This window comes from Astatotilapia calliptera, chromosome 7 (assembly GCF_900246225.1).
Source record: "Astatotilapia calliptera chromosome 7, fAstCal1.2, whole genome shotgun sequence".
Lineage (NCBI taxonomy): Eukaryota > Metazoa > Chordata > Actinopteri > Cichliformes > Cichlidae > Astatotilapia > Astatotilapia calliptera.
The window spans coordinates 63,700,073-63,717,890 of NC_039308.1; the positions used below are offsets into that span (position 1 = coordinate 63,700,073).

Genomic DNA, 17,818 nt, shown 5'->3' on the forward strand with positions numbered 1-17,818 from the left:
TCTGAGATGAGTATTGAACTTCATCCATCTCATCAGTGCAGCAGGCAGTGGAGAGCAAACGCAATGGATTCATTCACAGACGGGTGGGAACGGCCAGTGAATACAAATTCTGCTTTAGTCTCCGAGATACTCACAGAATACTTTTTACTTTTGTTCATTTTAGCAGTTTTTCATTTAGTGTTTGACGTGGTTGTCGAGCAAATTATAAAACTAAAAATGAAACAAGGCACAAACACTAGACAGGGATTTACTATATATGCAAAAATGACATAAAAAATGTATTATGCAGGGCCTTGAGAAAGAACAGGTGGGAGGATGAACCATGAGTTTTTGCAGGCATTCTGTGACACAAGAAACTACCTGATCTCCATGTTTTGCTGAAATTGTATTTTTATCATAAACAGTTGTCATATTGAAATCTAATTTATCCCAATGGTATAAAAGTAAACACGCTCAATAACAGTGCTGCTTGTCATAAATTATGCGATCCACTTATTCCAAAGTAGTGCATAAAGGTCGTCTACTGCATGCATTAGGCTGTTCATCTCCAACACCCAGTGCTCAGTTTTTAAGCCCCCACATCTGTGCATGCAATCATTTCTTCTCCCATGCGGTAAAGAGAAAATACAATGCACATTGCAGAAAGACAGACACCAAACAATCTGGTATTAAAAATGCAGTGTGATAAACACCTTTGACTCACACCTTTACTAATATCTAACACACTCGTGTGCAGAGAAAACTATCTAACAATACACAATGGAATGCAGTAACAGAAAGCCAGCAAAAGTATGACACAGAGTTACACTTATACCTGCACTGTAACACAGTGTAAAGCATTATTTATAGTTCTGCAGTAAAGGACTGCAGCCTAGCAATAGAGCCACATAAATAACAGGAGGCAGAGCAGTCACAGGGATCACCTGAGCTGTGACCATGGTTACAATGACACTGAGTCCCTCGTAGTAAAGACAACATTAAAGGTTCACTCTGGAGCTTTGGACCTCTAGTTCTTGTTTTGTTTATGGACAACTAGATATACAGTCATCCTGAAGGTTTCAAACAGGAGGAGGGTGAAAAATGCTAGCAAGTACACATGGTGTAAACAGGATTTCACAATAAATCTGTTTTGCAAAAGGATTTTCGAGAAACGAAAAGCATTCATTAGTTCCAGCTTAAGCTTGGTTACAACTTCATGGTCAGTGGGACTGAATTCTAACATAACTTGCTAGAAAGTTCTACAGGACATCTTCCAGAAGATTTTAGTGCAGACATCTCCGCTCCTGTTCTCTTTAGCAAGTGTTGCAGCTTTCTGGGATGAAATGTATATTAATGGAAGTAACCCACTGCCATTCTGTAGCAGAGAGCAAAAGTTAGAAATATAATTAAAGCATGAAACATATAAAGCTTCAATAAAACACCTACACTGAGTGCTGCTCTCAGTGGAAACAAAACCCTAAAGATATCTACGGAGTAGAGAAGAACAACGTGCTTCATACCTGTACTGGCATGGCCCACAGGTTAGGGCAGAGGAAGAAGAACCACATCAGCTGGTTGGTATCGATGGCAACCAGGTTGCAGATCTGACCTACGGTTAGCTCACCCATGGACATGGTGGAGGTGCACAGACGCATGATTTTGTTGTAGATTTTTGTCTGGGGAGAGAACAAAAAACATAAAAGGGTTGACAGCAATACATTTCCTTGTAATGATCATTAGTTAACTGGTGCTTATTATAGTGCTGATTAGTCTTTAACACAATGCCGTGTCTCAATACACACTCACAGACCACCTGTCCAGTTCATCGTTAACATAGATATCTAATTAGCTGGTCACATGGTAACAACTTGGCATGCAGGCAGCTCAAATTGAGCATCAGGTGATTTAAGTTATTTTGAACATTTCATGGGTTTTGCTGCCTAACAGGCTAGTCTGTCAGTTTCAGAAACTGCTGATCTACTGGGATTTACCTCACACAACTACCACAAGAATTTATATAAAATGGGCCACAAAAAGAGAAAATACTAGTCAGCTGCAGTTCTCTGTGTGAAAATGCTTTGTTGATGCCAGAGGTCAGAGGAGAATGATCAGACTGCTTTGAGCTGACAGGAAGGCAACAGCATCAAGAAATAAGCGCTCACTTCAACAGGTATGAATAAGAGCGTCTCTGAACATACAACACATCAAGCCTTGAAGCGGATGGGCTAAAGCAGGAAAAAACCACACTGGGTGGGTGCCACGTGTGTTAGCTAAGAACAGGAAACTGAGACTACAATTTACACAGGATAACCAAAACCGGACAATAGAAGATTACAAAATCTTTGCCGGGTTTGATGAATCTCTATTTCTGCTGCGATATTCAGGCTGTGGGATCAGAATTTGGCATAAACAACATGAAAACACGGATGCTTTCCGTGAGCAACAGATCTAAATCCGACTGCGCACCTTTGGGATGTGCTTACAATAAATCTGCAGCAACTGTGTGATGTTATTGTGTCAATATGGAGCAAGATGTCTGAAGAATGTTTCCTGCAGCTTGTTGACTCTATGCCATGAAGTGAATTGAATAATAACAACCCAGTACTAGCAAGGTGTACCTAATAGTGTCCAGTGAGTGTATATGTCTTAATAAAACCTGGTCTTTATTTAATTTATCATTTATGGCATTGCAAAATCTTCACTGAGCTTTTTTTGTAATTATTTACAATTAAAAAATGCTTTAATGTTTCTTTTTGGCAATTAAGTATTTACTCATTAACAGCAAACTGCCTCTTGTTGCAGCATTATCATGTCCAGACACCCAAATCTGTGGATTTTATTGCTTTAAAATGAAAATGTAAGCAAAGGATAAAATAGACAGTAGTTTCTGTGTTTAGTCCTTTTACTGGGTGCCACTGAGTTTATCAGACTTCAGTTTTCCAATAAAAGATCTTTAAACGTCTCATAAAGAAAGTTTCCTTAGAGAACAGATCAGTGCAGTGTACCTGTATGGCTCCACGCAGGTTGATGCCTGTTTCAATAGCCACATAGTAAGAGGCCTGGAGGAAAGTCCTCTGCAGGAGTAGGGCGAAGAAGAGCAGCACAGCCAACACGTATGCGTTCTCCAGAAACTCCTTGGAGGAAATGAAATAGATCCCAAGCAGCTTTATCTGGAAGTGCAGACACAGGGAGATGTTAGACAAGCAGGAACAGTTGTTAGGAATATAGGCTGAACTGCCCTGGATTTTTAATTTCAGCTACAAATGTTCCCGTTCATCACTTCAAAATTTGAGGAAAACATCATCCATTTAAAACATATTACCTCCATTTCAGAGCAAGCTTTAATATTGTGCATGAAACTCAATTAAACTGAAATGAAACAGAGGCTTTGGAGTGAAACGCACAGCTGATATGTGGGTGTAGGCTGGAAACCCAAGAAGAACAGGGACACGGTATCTCTCTCAAAAATTTATGAATCCTGCATAACAAAGTAATCGTTCTCCCAGAGGGAATTACAAATTATTGATTAGAAATATGTCTGCACTCCATGGCAACTCATCCTTGTAACTTTCCCTTGTTTTGCTCTCTCGATACTCATTGGCTGAAATTGTCACTATTTTTCAGCTTGTTGCCCTGCAGACAAGAATATTTACTGAGTGCTTCTTACTGTAAGTCTATTTTTTCTTACCGTTCCCTGCATTGGACTTGACTTTCAAACAAATAATTGAAGAGTTATTCTTACAGAAAGACACCCGACCAGAGACAACTTCTAAAGCAATAAGTCGCATAAATATTTGACGAAGTTTAAATTAGAGCACCATCAGGCAGGTGTGCAGGGGAGACAGGGCATCATAACCTTTGAGAGGCCAGAGGAAGCTATGTAATGTCTCTGTTATGCCTAAAGCTGCTCTCATTACCTGAACAAATGCAATAAAACGTATTTAAATGTCGGACTAGTAAAAATTCAGCATCCGTACTTGCTAATAACAATAGTTTTTATGTTATGTTGTGCTGTGTGCATGGCCTCACCGGTGGCTGAATGGTGCGATTGTCTTTGCTGATGTGGTGGACTATGCCAGAGATGCAGAGAGGACCGGCAAAGCCCAGCAGGTCGGCCAGGAAGCGGAACGTGATGCTGAGGATGAGAGGTCTGCCGAATGCTTTTCTCAGGGCTTGCCAGATCCACTTTGGACTTTGCGGTGCTATGCCCTGAGGCCTCTTGAGGGTAATAAAAAGAAGGGCCAGATGTAGAAAAATATTAGCATGAAGACAAATAAGCCACTTTTTAAATATTCTTTGTCAAATACAGCTAATCTGCCAGGGCACAATAACAAGTGTGGCTTTTTTTTATTGAAAGTCTAAATTACAAACAGTAATCAGAGTATTTTGTTAGCATGATGAAGATTACGTCTTTGAAGAGAAGTGCCATTTATCTGTGTTGTTGAACTAGCAGCACAACAAAAGGCAAAGAGATTTGAGCATAAAAGCTGGCTAACATAGCAAAAGGAAATAACTGCTTGAACATAAAAGCTGAGTCAACACCATTAGATCACAGCACTGCAACAGAAACCTTTAAAATGAGGTCAGGTTCAAGGCTCCCATCCACCTCGTTGCTGCATAGGATAGCATGATTAATGGCAAGTTTCACACTGCATCACATGAAAAGCCTACATAACTCCTCTGAGGGTAATGAAGCTGGAGCACCATGTCAGGGACACAAAAACAGAGATTCCAAGACTGACTGGAGAAGGTATTGCTGTTAATTTATATTTATTTATATACAATTTTATGAATTTCCTAAAACAACACAAGAGCATGGCTCAGTGAGTCAGTTAGTACGATGACAGGAAAACATCTGGACTGCTACGGTGCAGTAAACAGTCCCAGGACATTTTCACTGTGTGTGCGCATCTCTGTGACCATCTCTAAGTCATTCTCAGAACTGTGAGAACAAACGTGACCCTGGTCATGTGCCTCTATCTTTCAATTCAAGCTCATATTAAACATCAGTGTTTGCACACACATACACACACACACATCCTTTCTTCCTACCTCAAGTTCAAACAACTAGGAAGGAGGATGTTTCGTTCTCACACACTCACACTGTAACTAGCTTCCCATGAAGTGTAGTGCTTTCACCCCCACAGGGGTCAGGATGTTGCCTCGTTCACAGTAGAATGGGAATGACCTGGCGCCTCCAGGCCCTCCTCTAAATGCCCCACCACCACCCTTCCCCAGCGCTCCACTGGGATCCCTCAGTCTCTCTCATCCTCTGCTCCTGCCGGAAGGAAGTGGGGTTGCGTTCACACTGGACGCACATGCAGACGTGACGTTGAGCGTGACCTTCCAAACACTGGAAAACAATGACCCTACAGAGGACGCCCTTCACATCTGACCCCTGACACGTGCTCCAGAAGTGAGATGGACAGAGAGACAGAGAGGGAAAGAGGAAAGAGAGACAGCTTGGACTGACATTAGCGAGACTAGAAGACCAGAGAAGAAGAGAACGGGACATAAGCTGTGTTCACCACATAAAAGTCTCAAATGAAAATACCAAACACACATCATAATATAATTTTAAAACACATGGAATCTTTCTGGGAGCCATATTAAGAACTAACTCATCTATCGATTCTGCTAAAGAAAGAGGAATTGAAAGAGTTCAAATATTACATTTTATTAGAGAAAGTTTTTCTTCTTCTTTTTTAATAAGCAGCAAATAAAAATGTTATTACATCCATTTAAAACTGGCTTATGCAAATGGACGTATACCAGGAGGAAACCTTCAAAAATGCAGGGATGTGAAGCAAGCCCAACACAGAAAGTCAAAGCCAGCAAGGTGCTTTTATGCCTTTCCTCATTTACATATATGGAGATGAAAAAGTACTAGAAAGCCCTTATAGTATGCAAAAATGCAATCTAATATATCACCACCATAAATACCATAAATACAATAAGGTTTAATCAGCACATATCTAAAACAGTAGAGAGGATGGTATACAACTGGGGTAAATCCTAAATAAAACACAAGCACGATATAGAGAATAAGCCTGACCGTGTGTACATACACTACACACATTCTCGTGGCAGTGTGACAATTCACTGTTTACATTAGTCAAGTACTCATCTCTATGATGTCTAAATAAAGTTTATTAGTCCCAGAGTTCAGCAAGCCATGAGTCACTGCAGGAAAGACATTGATTCAAACATACCCGGCAGAAACATTTTTTTAAAAAAGCACAGCAAAAACGGGCCAAAATGAAGAGAATAAGCAACATGTTGACTTCTCACAGAAATACTTAAAGTCTTATTTGTGTCTCAAAGCTCAACGTCCAAGATGATCCCCTGATAATCAAAAAGAAACACAGTGTTGAGAGTTTGTGTTCTAACTTTGCCTGTGTGGGATGGATTTCTGTGAAAGCACTGCTTTACCCCAACAGGCCACAGACTTAAGTGAAGTAATGTTTAACTCTGAATTGACTGTAGGTGTAAATATGAGGGTGAATTTCAGTGATGGACAAAAGTTATGTCCAGGATATGCTAAAGTAGGCCCTGAATTATTCATATTAAAGTCATGGACAGACAGATTTGTGCATTTCACCTTTGCTGGTTATCAGTGCCTGATATACAGGGAGTGCAGAATTATTAGGCAAATGAGTATTTTGTCCACATCATCCTCTTCATGCACGTTGTCTTACTCCAAGCTGTATAGGCTCGAAAGTCTACTACCAATTAAGCATATTAGGGGATGTGCATCTCTGTAATGAGAAGGGGTGTGGTCTAATGACATCAACACCCTATATCAGGTGTGCATAATTATTAGGCAACGTCCTTTCCTTTGGCAAAATGGGTCAAAAGAAGGACTTGACAGGCTCAGAAAAGTCAAAAATAGTGAGATATCTTGCAGAGGGATGCAGCAGTCTCAAAATTGCAAAGCTTCTGAAGCGTGATCATCGAACAATCAAGCGTTTCATTCAAAATAGTCAACAGGGTCGCAAGAAGCGTGTGGAAAAACCAAGGCGCAAAATAACTGCCCATGAACTGAGAAAAGTCAAGCGTGCAGCCGCCAAGATGCCACTTGCCACCAGTTTGGCCATATTTCAGAGCTGCAACATCACTGGAGTGCCCAAAAGCACAAGGTGTGCAATACTCAGAGACATGGCCAAGGGAAGAAAGGCTGAAAGACGACCACCACTGAACAAGACACACAAGCTGAAACGTCAAGACTGGGCCAAGAAATATCTCAAGACTGATTTTTCTAAGGTTTTATGGACTGATGAAATGAGAGTGAGTCTTGATGGGCCAGATGGATGGGCCCGTGGCTGGATTGGTAAAGGGCAGAGAGCTCCAGTCCGACTCAGACACCAGCAAGGTGGAGGTGGAGTACTGGTTTGGGCTGGTATCATCAAAGATGAGCTTGTGGGGCCTTTTCGGGTTGAGGATGGAGTCAAGCTCAACTCCCAGTCCTACTGCCAGTTTCTGGAAGACACGTCTTCAAGCAGTGGTACAGGAAGAAGTCTGCATCCTTCAAGAAAAACATGATTTTCATGCAGGACAATGCTCCATCACACGCGTCCAAGTACTCCACAGCGTGGCTGGCAAGAAAGGGTATAAAAGAAGAAAAACTAATGACATGGCCTCCTTGTTCACCTGATCTGAACCCCATTGAGAACCTGTGGTCCATCATCAAATGTGAGATTTACAAGGAGGGAAAACAGTACACCTCTCTGAACAGTGTCTGGGAGGCTGTGGTTGCTGCTGCACGCAATGTTGATGGTGAACAGATCAAAACACTGACAGAATCCATGGATGGCAGGCTTTTGAGTGTCCTTGCAAAGAAAGGTGGCTATATTGGTCGCTGATTTGTTTTTGAATGTCAGAAATGTATATTTGTGAATGTGGAGATGTTATATTGGTTTCACTGGTAAAAATAAATAATTGAAATGGGTATATATTTGTTTTTGGTTAAGTTGCCTAATAATTATGCACAGTAATAGTCACCTGCACACACAGATATCCCCCTAAAATAGCAGAAACTAAAAACAAACTAAAAACTACTTCCAAAAACATTCAGCTTTGATATTAATGAGTTTTTTGGGTTCATTGAGAACATGGTTGTTGTTCAATAATAAAATTATTCCTCAAAAATACAACTTGCCTAATAATTCTGCACTCCCTGTATATGCAATCATTTATTCAGCTTAAACAAGGAAATACAAGGAAAGCAGATGTGCTTTTGACACACACATTGACTATTTACTGGACAACAACCTCAGCCCACTTACTGTTCACAAAGATCTACTAATACTAACCTTTTGGTCTTCAAAGGCCCTGCGAAGCTTTATATAGTTTGTGAGTGCTCTCATTGCTATGGGCAGTTTGCCAATGACCTTGAGGTCGATGGGTCGTTTGTGAGCAGAGGTAATGAAGGTGTTCATCCACCAGTAGGTGGCTTTGGATAACAAGTTAACGAAGGGCTGCAGGAAGCGAACGCCGAGGTCCTGAAGGTCTTCGGGAGGCTTCACCTCTGTTGGATTGGCGAAACACATGTAGCGCTGTGACAAAAAGAAGAGCTTTGATTAACTGTTCAATTCCCCCTAGTTACCTGAAAACTAAGAGTGAACTCTAAAAACCACTGATTGGGCTTTAAATGTACAGAAATATCGACTAACCTGTGCACAGCAGACGATAATTATATGTCAGCTGAAAAGACTCTTATTAGTGGGGTTAATTATAGTAGTAGTAGTACAGGCTGTCTGATATGGAAATTTATGACTAATGTAAAGTTTAAGAGTTGAAATCAGGCTCTATTTTAACCACAACAAAAAAATGGAATAAAATGGAATTCCCAGCAAAATATGTTCAGCAAGATCCTGAGCATGAATAATTAGAAAGGTTTGATTTAACAATCGTTTATTCATTTTGTCAGCCAGTAAAATCTAAATTAGCTTTTTAATGAAAGCATGTAATGATTTCTTTTCTATTACTTCAACATGAAAGTTCACATCAATTATTAATATAAACTGTTTGCACACTTTTAACAGTGCAGATGAAGACACTTCAAGAAACTGAGGTCTAGCAGGCCAAATTATTGCAGCGGATGATGGGAGAATCTGTTTCTCTGCTGTTTGCCCACGGCTCTGTGATTTAGTAACAGGTGTTTGCTTAGTGCAGAGGTTAACAGAGACAAACACATTGTGAATTGTCCAGAGGAAAAAGACAAGAAAAGAGCACTCTGCTCTGACATTTTCTCCATGCTCAGAAAGGGTCAGAAGGCTGAAAATGTCAAAAGCTGAACAATCATCGATAGAATATTAATAAGATACATCTAGAAACGTGATCAGAGACCAGCATGAAGCCTCACACTGAACCACACGTGTGAGGGGGATCTTGTGTCTTTTAGATATACTTTAAATGAAAGTGAAAGGATCAATTTTGCATTCAGAAAAAAAAATATTTATGCCTTTTTTTTTTTAAAACTTTTGCATTTGACTTGAAAAGTTTGGATCACTGTTCCAACAGGATGCTTCTGTATCGGTGATAAGCTGGTGTAACTGCACAGTTATCACTGTTACTTTGGGTTCAATGTGAATCATCAGAAGTTTGCACTAAAATGGTGAAAAGGCTAACATTAGGATGGAGCAAACAGAACTGGTTGTACAGCACACGTCTTTAATGACCTTAAAAAACAAGAACTGGGTCAATAAGTTTGAATTTATTTTTCTGCAAACCACAAAGGGTCAATTAATTTGAGGATTCTGAGATCATCAGTTCAAATAACTGTATGTAAGAAATTTGCCAGATCGACAGACGGATTGGTGCAGCGGCTGCAGTGATGCGGACGCTGTACCTGTCTGTTGTGGTGAAGAGAGAGCTGAGCGTAAAAGCGAAGCTCTCAATTTACCTGTCGATCTACGTCCCTACCCTCACCTATGGTCACGAGCTATGGATAGTGACCAAAAGAATGAGATCACGAATACAAGCGGCAGAAATGGGCTTCCTCTGAAGGGTGGCTGGCCTCTCCCTTAGAGATAAGGGGCCAGGTGAGGTGGTTCAGGCATCTGACAAGGATGCCCCCTGGGCGCCTCCTGGGTGAGGTTTTCCAGGCATGTCCCACTGGGAGGAGGCCCCAGGGCAGACCAAGGACACGCTGGAGAGATTATATCTCTTGGCTGGCCAGGGAACGCCTTGGTGTTTCCCCGGGTAAGCTAGAGGAGGTGGATGGGGAGAGGGAGGTCTGGACTTCTCTGCTTGGGCTCCTGCCCCTGCGACCCGGCCCCGGATAAGTGGAAGAAAATGGATGGATGGATGGATATTCAGGAATAACCCAGAAACCATTAAGCCTGCCATGAACTGGAAGGTACTGAAACACCAGCTTCTGCATTCAGAGTGAGGTGATTTTCACATAACCATGGTCTTCAAGGGTGCTAACCAAGAAAGTACCCCCTGCTCCAAAATCAACACATTCAAACTAAAACTGAAAGTTGAAGCAGCCCTCATGGATGAGCCAAATGCCTTCTGGAGAAAAACTTTATCATCAGATGAGACAAAGATTGGCCACAGTGACAAGAGGTATGTTTTGAGGCCTAATCGTGAGGCTTTCAAACCATTTAAAACTGTACCAGCTGCCAAGTATGACAGTGGTAGCATCATGCCAGCGGTGTTGGTACATTACATAATGTGAATGGAATAATGAAGAACAACGACTAACCCCAACCCACATCAACAGATAGATGGTTAAAACTCGGACGTAGGTGGTGTTCCAACAGGACAATGACTCCAAACACACATCATAGCTAGCTTTGGAACGGATAAAGCAGGCTAACGTTAAGATTCTGGAAAGGCCTTCCCAAAGCCTCAACATTAATCCTATTAAAATTTGTGGACTTTGCTTAAAAGCCACATCTGCAACCAGTTTAAATGAACATGACCAACTGGTTAAACAAGTGGCTAAATATGCAGCCTGAATTATGCCTGAAGCTTGCTGATGGCTAACAAAAGTATGTGGGTGAGGTGCAACTTCCTAAGGGACATTTAACCAAATATTATTGAAGGTGTATGTATATATGTGAGACTATGAATACTTTTGACCTGGTATAGATTACAGAAATCAAAACTAAATTCAAACATCTGAACATTGTTCTCATTTTTTAATGATTAACGATGTACAGTATTGCAGTCAGTTCAAATAAATCATGAAAAGTCCAAAAATGACCATGACCTTCATGGATTTTACATTATAATGATGTATTAAAAATAAAGCTCTCTTCTCAGGCTCACAGAGTTTCCACAATTGATTAAAAATTCTCAAAAACATCGTATGCGGTTGGAGCTGTCATCATTTTAATCATCTGATTCATAAAACTGAACCATGGGGAATAAAATGCTCCCCAGCTGCAGGGGATACTGTAAATGGCCTCAGCAAAATCGCAAGCAAGGCTGAAAGGAAATGTCACATCATTGTCTTTAAATGCAGCTGCTGTATTGTCACTGTTGCTGGCCAGCCTGGCTTTAAAATCTGGAGATTATTTTTTGTTTTTCATAAATATGCAGTTTAGGATAAATGGCATGTTTACTTGCATTCGAATGAAAGCCAGTGAAGGTTCATAACCACCGTCACATGCTCCAGTGTAATTATTACCATTTTAAGAGCTTAACAAAAAGTAGTACCACTGCATCTGAATGATCTTACGTCACTCTCAGTAGCTTATGTGTTATACCTGCACACACAACAGTGGACAAAGACACAAATGTACACACTTACCCTGCCGAGGATCACGTTGATCTCTACAGTTAGTAGGAGTCCATACAGCAGCACTAGCAGTCCTGTGATGCAGTAGCGTAGCTGCCTGGGGCCGATGCCATGCTCGGTGTACTTGGCAAACTTGATGGTCTTCATGATGAAGGCCAGCACCCAGTAGATCAGCAGGGCTAAAGGGATTTAGCAGGGATCAGAGTCACACAGTGAATTACCAGATAAGCCAGAAACGATAAATAACTCGACCGCAAACTTATATTTCAGTCTAAATGAAAAAGTGTCATCAAAATGACATCGTTCTCTCTGAAACTCAATTTGTGCAATAGGTGTATTTTGTTACAGGCTGGGATACATTTCATATAACTGTGTCCATGGTTCAACTCGTGTTATAATTTATTTAAAATGTGGAGACACCATTCAATCTCATGTTTCAGCTGCGTAAGAGAACAGTTAAGATATGAGTTTTTTCTTCTTGTTTCTTTCCTCCGTTTCCATTGCACTGTGTTTCTAGGAGACGTCTAATTCAGGAAACAGAAGCTAAATCTGTTGTCTTTGTTCCATTGTGATTTTTGATGGAGCTACATCACGTCAGTCCAGACGATATGAGACGATAACGGATTCTTGTTTCTACACAAAGGTTACACTGCTGGCCAATAGCAAAACCACTGAGATTTTTTTATCTTCTTTATAATGAAGAATATCTCTAGCATAAAAGTCAACACCCAAGGCTCTCTTTAGAAGATGAATTTCTGTCTGGCTGTGAAATGGAAACCTTACAGCCAGGGAAGCTGAGTGACTCAATGGGAGCATTGAATAAAGCACCAGGAGCTGCACACAGATGAGTTAATGATGCCTGAGAAGGAAGGGAAAACTGTAGTGTGATTGTTCCACAAGCAAACATCACATGTGGAAAACTAATGGACAAAGGTGAAGCATGACACTGCCCTATTTATCAATAACTATCACGAACTAGAGGAACTGAAAACACTGATCATTTCATAACAAAAAAACTAAATATATTTGCCATGGAGATGCTTGTCTGCTGTGCAAACTGTGCAGCGCTTTCACTTTATATTAATTTAAATGCATAATTAATATCTGCACAGAGAACAATCCCCCTCGATGACACTGCCCTGCATCATTATCTGAAAGTAATGAACCAGTCATCTGCAAATGACAACACTGACCCTGCTGCTCTGTTATGTAATGTAATGTAATCCCGTAGAGTGTAGTAAATCAATAATCAGTTGCCATTCTTTATCAGACATTCAAGTAAGTACAAAGCTAATGCTAGCTTCACAAGCCATGATCACAAATCGTATTGCATTCACTTCATCTCAGTTCTACGAATGAATATGCTAAGCAGTATATCCCAGGGTGAGGCTGACAGTAAAGGTAAAGTTGTCTCTCTCAGGAAAATGAAAAAAAGAATAAACAGACGATACCTAACAGTAGTTTGGGAAAGTTGGAGGTCTCAATGTTATGATAGTAGACAATAGAGGTGATGCCAGCCATGAAGGCCAGAGCTGCAGGCATGTACAGGTGAAGATGGAGGGACTGACTGAACCTGCAAATAAACATCAGATAGAGAAAGAAACAGGTTAGGCTGATAACAATAAAATAATAATTATTATCATTATGCATTTTGACAGATGTCTCATTAAGCAAGTAAATTAGCCAAATTTCTCTTTACCTCATAGGGCTAACCACCCCAATCTCCACAACTAATCTAGAGCCTGGTAAACTAAATTAGACAACAACAGGATACACATAGAGACGAATTAGATAACGAGACCTAAACATGAGCAGTTTGGATTCTGATATAGCCCTGTGAGTCATTTCATGAGATTATCCAGGAAATGGAGGCAGTACTGTCATCTCACAGCAGGTTATGGGTTTGAATCCATTTGCCAGCTGAAGCCTTAGTGTGAGAAGTTTATATGTTTTGCCTGTGCCTGCATGGGTTGTCTGTGGGTACTCTGGCTTCCTCTCATAGTCTACAGACATGCTTATTGGAGTCCAGGGTAAAGCTCACTGACGTGCTTTCAGTTGGCAAATATTAACATTTGCCTCTCAGTGGCTTTGTCTGTATTGTGTTGGCTGGTGGTGAATGCTAGCAGGCTCCATTATGCTAAGTAGCATCCTTTTGTCTGCATTAGACTTTTTCCATTTTTTTTACAAACCCACTTCAGTATGCTATTAATTCCTACAGTTTCCTGTTTGTAGTCACGGACATGGATTTTAGTAATAAAAAAAAAAAAACTTTTCACGGCAGCACATTAATGAGGGCTCTGTGTCTTTTCTAACGTTACATGTAACATGTATTTTTCATATTAAAATGGCTGCTTTGAAAAGAGCCTGTGCTTTGTTCTTCTTTTTTCTTGCTCCACTGCATCTTCTCTTTGCCTTGCCAGCTTTTGCGTTATGTCAACTCCTCTTATTCCTGCTGTGGTAGTGTCCTTATTTCTGTGTACAGTAAATAAATAAATCCAAAAAAGTAAATCATATCATGAACTTTTTTTTAGCTTGCAAACTGATAACTGTCAGATCACAACCTCCACTTCCTCACTGTTAGCTTTGACTAGCTTTAAGCTTTTATTTCACGCCGCATTTTGTTCTTTGTCTTCATATTCTTAACTAAAAGTTGTTTAGCAATAAAATCTACTCTGCTTCACTACTGTATAAGTAGAAAGCAAGCAATCAACAATTTGAACAATCAACAACTGCAATCCTTCCTGGATTGCATAATTACATAATTGAATAATGGCGGAAAAATTGAATTGTGTCACACAAAAATCATACTGATAATACACAAAATACATTTTACTATACTATACATTTAAACTAAACAAAAGCATATAAAAATGAACATTCTCACTAGTGTCATGACATAACAAACATCACCTCATAATGACTGAGATCATCATGAGGCTGCAGTGTTGTGTTATTAAAATGCCAAACATACCCATCTGAGACAATGCCCTCTGCAATCTCACAGACGAGGATGAAGAGCAGGATGAAGGTGAGGAGCCATCGCAGGTTGTGTCCAGGAAAGTGAAGCCAGGTGCTGTGGTGGATGTGGACCTTTGAACTCTGGCTGCCCCAACCTCAAACATGAACCAGGAAATGAAAGTGATTGAAAAGCAACAGGGTCATTTCACTTTAAATACAAAAAGGCCAAAAAAGAACCATTTTACTCACAGTAGAAGACAGAGACTCTATCAAATGTTTAAACTGAGAAAACATGTCACTCTAAACCCTGTATATACTTTTCAGCATTGATGGTGCCTTTGCAGATGTCCAAGCTACCAATTCCATACGCTCTAATGCATACCATCAGGTTATGGCATCCATGTTTTTGAAAAGAAAAAATCTAATTTTGATTTCCTGACCACAGAGCAGTTTTCTATTTTGCTTCAGTTCATTTTTGTCATGGTCTCGGATAGAGGGCCGCAATTCACGTCCCGTGTTTGGAGGGAGTTCTGCTCCGCACTGGGGGCCAAGGTCAGTCTGTCTTCCGGTTTCCATCCACAGAGTAACGGGCAATCGGAGCGGGCCAACCAGGAGCTGGAAGCTGCCCTCCGCTGTGTCGCTTCGCACAACCAATCGACCTGGAGTGAACAGCTTCCATGGATCGAATACGCCCACAACAGCCACACGTCCTCCGCCACGGGCAAGTCTCCCTTCGAAGCGTCCCTGGGCTATCAACCGCCTTTGCTCCCGGCCATCGAAGGTGAGCACTCCGTTCCTTCTGTACAGGCTCACCTCCGCGGGTGCCGTCGTGCCTGGCGGGCGACTCGGGCTGCCCTACTCCGTACTAAGGAGCGGAACAAGACCCTCGCTGACCGTCGCCGGACACCGGCCCCCGTGTACACCATCAGTCAACAGGTATGGCTGGCTACCCGTTTTGTGCCGCTACGGACTGAGTCAAAGAAGCTGTCTCCTCAGTTTATTGGCCCTTTTCCCGTGGAAGCCGTTGTGAACCCTGTGTCTGTCCGCCTCAAGCTGCCGCGCAACATGCGCATTCACAATGTCTTCCATGTGTCTCAGGTCAAGCCGGTGCTCTCCAGCCCGTTGTGCCGCCCCCCCGGCTCGTGGATGGTCAGCTGGTCTACAATATCACCCGCATCATGGACTCCCGGCGCCGGGGTTTTCAGTACCTGGTTGACTGGGAGGGCTACGGGATAGAGGAACGCTCCTGGGTGCCTCGAGCTGCTGTCCTGGATTAGGCCATGCTCCGGGACTTCCACCGCAGGCATCCAGGTAAGCCTGGTGGGTCACCGGGAGGCTCCCGTTGAGGGGGGGGGTACTGTCATGGTCTCCGTGCCTGCCCGGTCGGCCCCACAAGGCTACAATTGCTGTTTCTGTTCTCTCCCTCTCTGCCTGGGCGGAGCTCACTGTGGGCTCCTGCCCTTGGCCCACACACACACCTGACAACACTCACCCATCATCACCGGGAGCACTATTTGAGGCTGGAACACAGATCCTCTCGTCGCTGGATGATTGTACCCCTAACATCCCCCCCGCCCCCCCCCCCCCCCCCCCCCCCCCCCCGGGACCTGCGACCTCCCTGCTGCGGGAACGTGTGTGAGTGTGAGCGAAGAAGACGTGAGCGAGTTACCCTGTGATTCCCCCGGAGTTTTGGATCCCTTCACTGTACATATATTGCACTGGCACTGTAAATAAACTACACCTTGGAGATACCTTACCGCTCTGCGTTTGAATCCCTGTACCAGATCGTGACAATTTTAAATGAGATGAAGAGAAGAAAGAAGCGTTTCTGGATCATGTTCACACATAGGTTCTTCTTCTGTAGATCTTTAACTTGCGTTTGTGGATGGTACGGTGCACTGTGTTCACAGACGGTGATTTGTGCAAGTGTTCTGGAGCCCATGCAGTGATTTCCATGACAAAACCCTGACTTTTTTTAATGCAGTGGTGCCTGAGGGCCTTGATCTCGTATATAACCAAGACGTATCTTTTTTATGCACAGGGGGAAAGAACATTAGCACAGAGCAAGATGACAAAAGCCATTTTTCTATGGGAGTCTCCACTAGGAAAATAAACTTGTGAGCAGTCTTGAATGAATGTGTTGTACATCATGAGCTCCATGATAAAGAGCTGGCATGCTCAAGCATGGTGAATAACTTACAGAAGGGAAAATAGAAAGATGGCTCTGCTGGGAGAAAATACCAGGCTGCTAGAGTACAGCAGGAAAGTTGTGTTATTATCACTTTGATTGTTTGACTCTCTGCAGGCAAGGAGCCAATAGATGTGGTTAGATGGCTGCTTGCCTGAGATCCTTAAGTCAATTATTTATTGCTCAAACCTCCTTCTCCATTAATTTCCTCTTAGACAGATGTTGGTCTCAGTTTGCCCTGTAATACAATAGAGCTTGGCTTGTAAAACAGCAACTGATAATCAAAGTGCAATTTATATTTCAGATTTGATTTTGCTGTCATAAAACTCATCTCTACTGATGAAATTCTGTGAATCACTCCTCACTTCTTGGCACCTTAACAGTTTTTCTCAGTGAGAAGTGCTGGCACAGGCTGGCATGTACTCCATCACTTCCTCTAACTCTTTTTGACGCACACTCTCGGCTCAAGTACTGAAAAGCATCATTAAAGTCAGCACCATAATATTTACTCAAATAATTTGGCACTAGGGTAAATAAGCCACATATTAAGTGATAGCATTGCAGATATATAATAAAAGTATGCATTGCATCGAACTGTGCATTAATTATAATTACATGGATTTCCTACAGCCAACAGCAGGTAATAAGGATTCATTCAAGTCAGCGATGGTGTTGTGGTGCATGTATCCCCAATATCCTCTCTTAGCCTTGATGTGACATGGTGAAAATAATGAGCTGACTCTCTCAAGGGCAATGCACATCACAGGATGCTTAAGAGGTTTTATCAAGTGAATCAAGATAAACAGAAAACATTTCACACCCCTGAGGTTTGTGTTTGGTGGCAAAGTTGTTAGCGAGAGCACATCAGCTCAGTGTGACAGGAGAGAGGGAAAACCCCCTGCAGCTTGCAGCCTGTTATCATCTAACAGTGGACTTATAGA

The 17,818-nt window shown here is 41.9% G+C and overlaps 1 protein-coding gene across 7 annotated transcripts in view; it reads right to left on the reverse strand.

The window, feature by feature from the left end:
* abcc8 (ATP-binding cassette, sub-family C (CFTR/MRP), member 8) overlaps positions 1 to 17,818 on the reverse strand; it is a 60,026-nt gene that overhangs the window by 37,494 nt on the left and 4,714 nt on the right. For all 7 annotated transcript variants that reach the window (XM_026176500.1, XM_026176503.1, XM_026176504.1 and 4 more), the window contains 7 exons: positions 14,703 to 14,844; positions 13,183 to 13,304; positions 11,744 to 11,910; positions 8,292 to 8,534; positions 4,009 to 4,197; positions 2,985 to 3,149; positions 1,500 to 1,655 (listed from right to left, as the gene is read on the reverse strand). In XM_026176500.1, the coding sequence (XP_026032285.1) occupies positions 1,500 to 1,655; positions 2,985 to 3,149; positions 4,009 to 4,197; positions 8,292 to 8,534; positions 11,744 to 11,910; positions 13,183 to 13,304; positions 14,703 to 14,844 (1,184 nt within the window). The remainder of the gene's footprint in view (positions 1 to 1,499; positions 1,656 to 2,984; positions 3,150 to 4,008; positions 4,198 to 8,291; positions 8,535 to 11,743; positions 11,911 to 13,182; positions 13,305 to 14,702; positions 14,845 to 17,818) is intronic.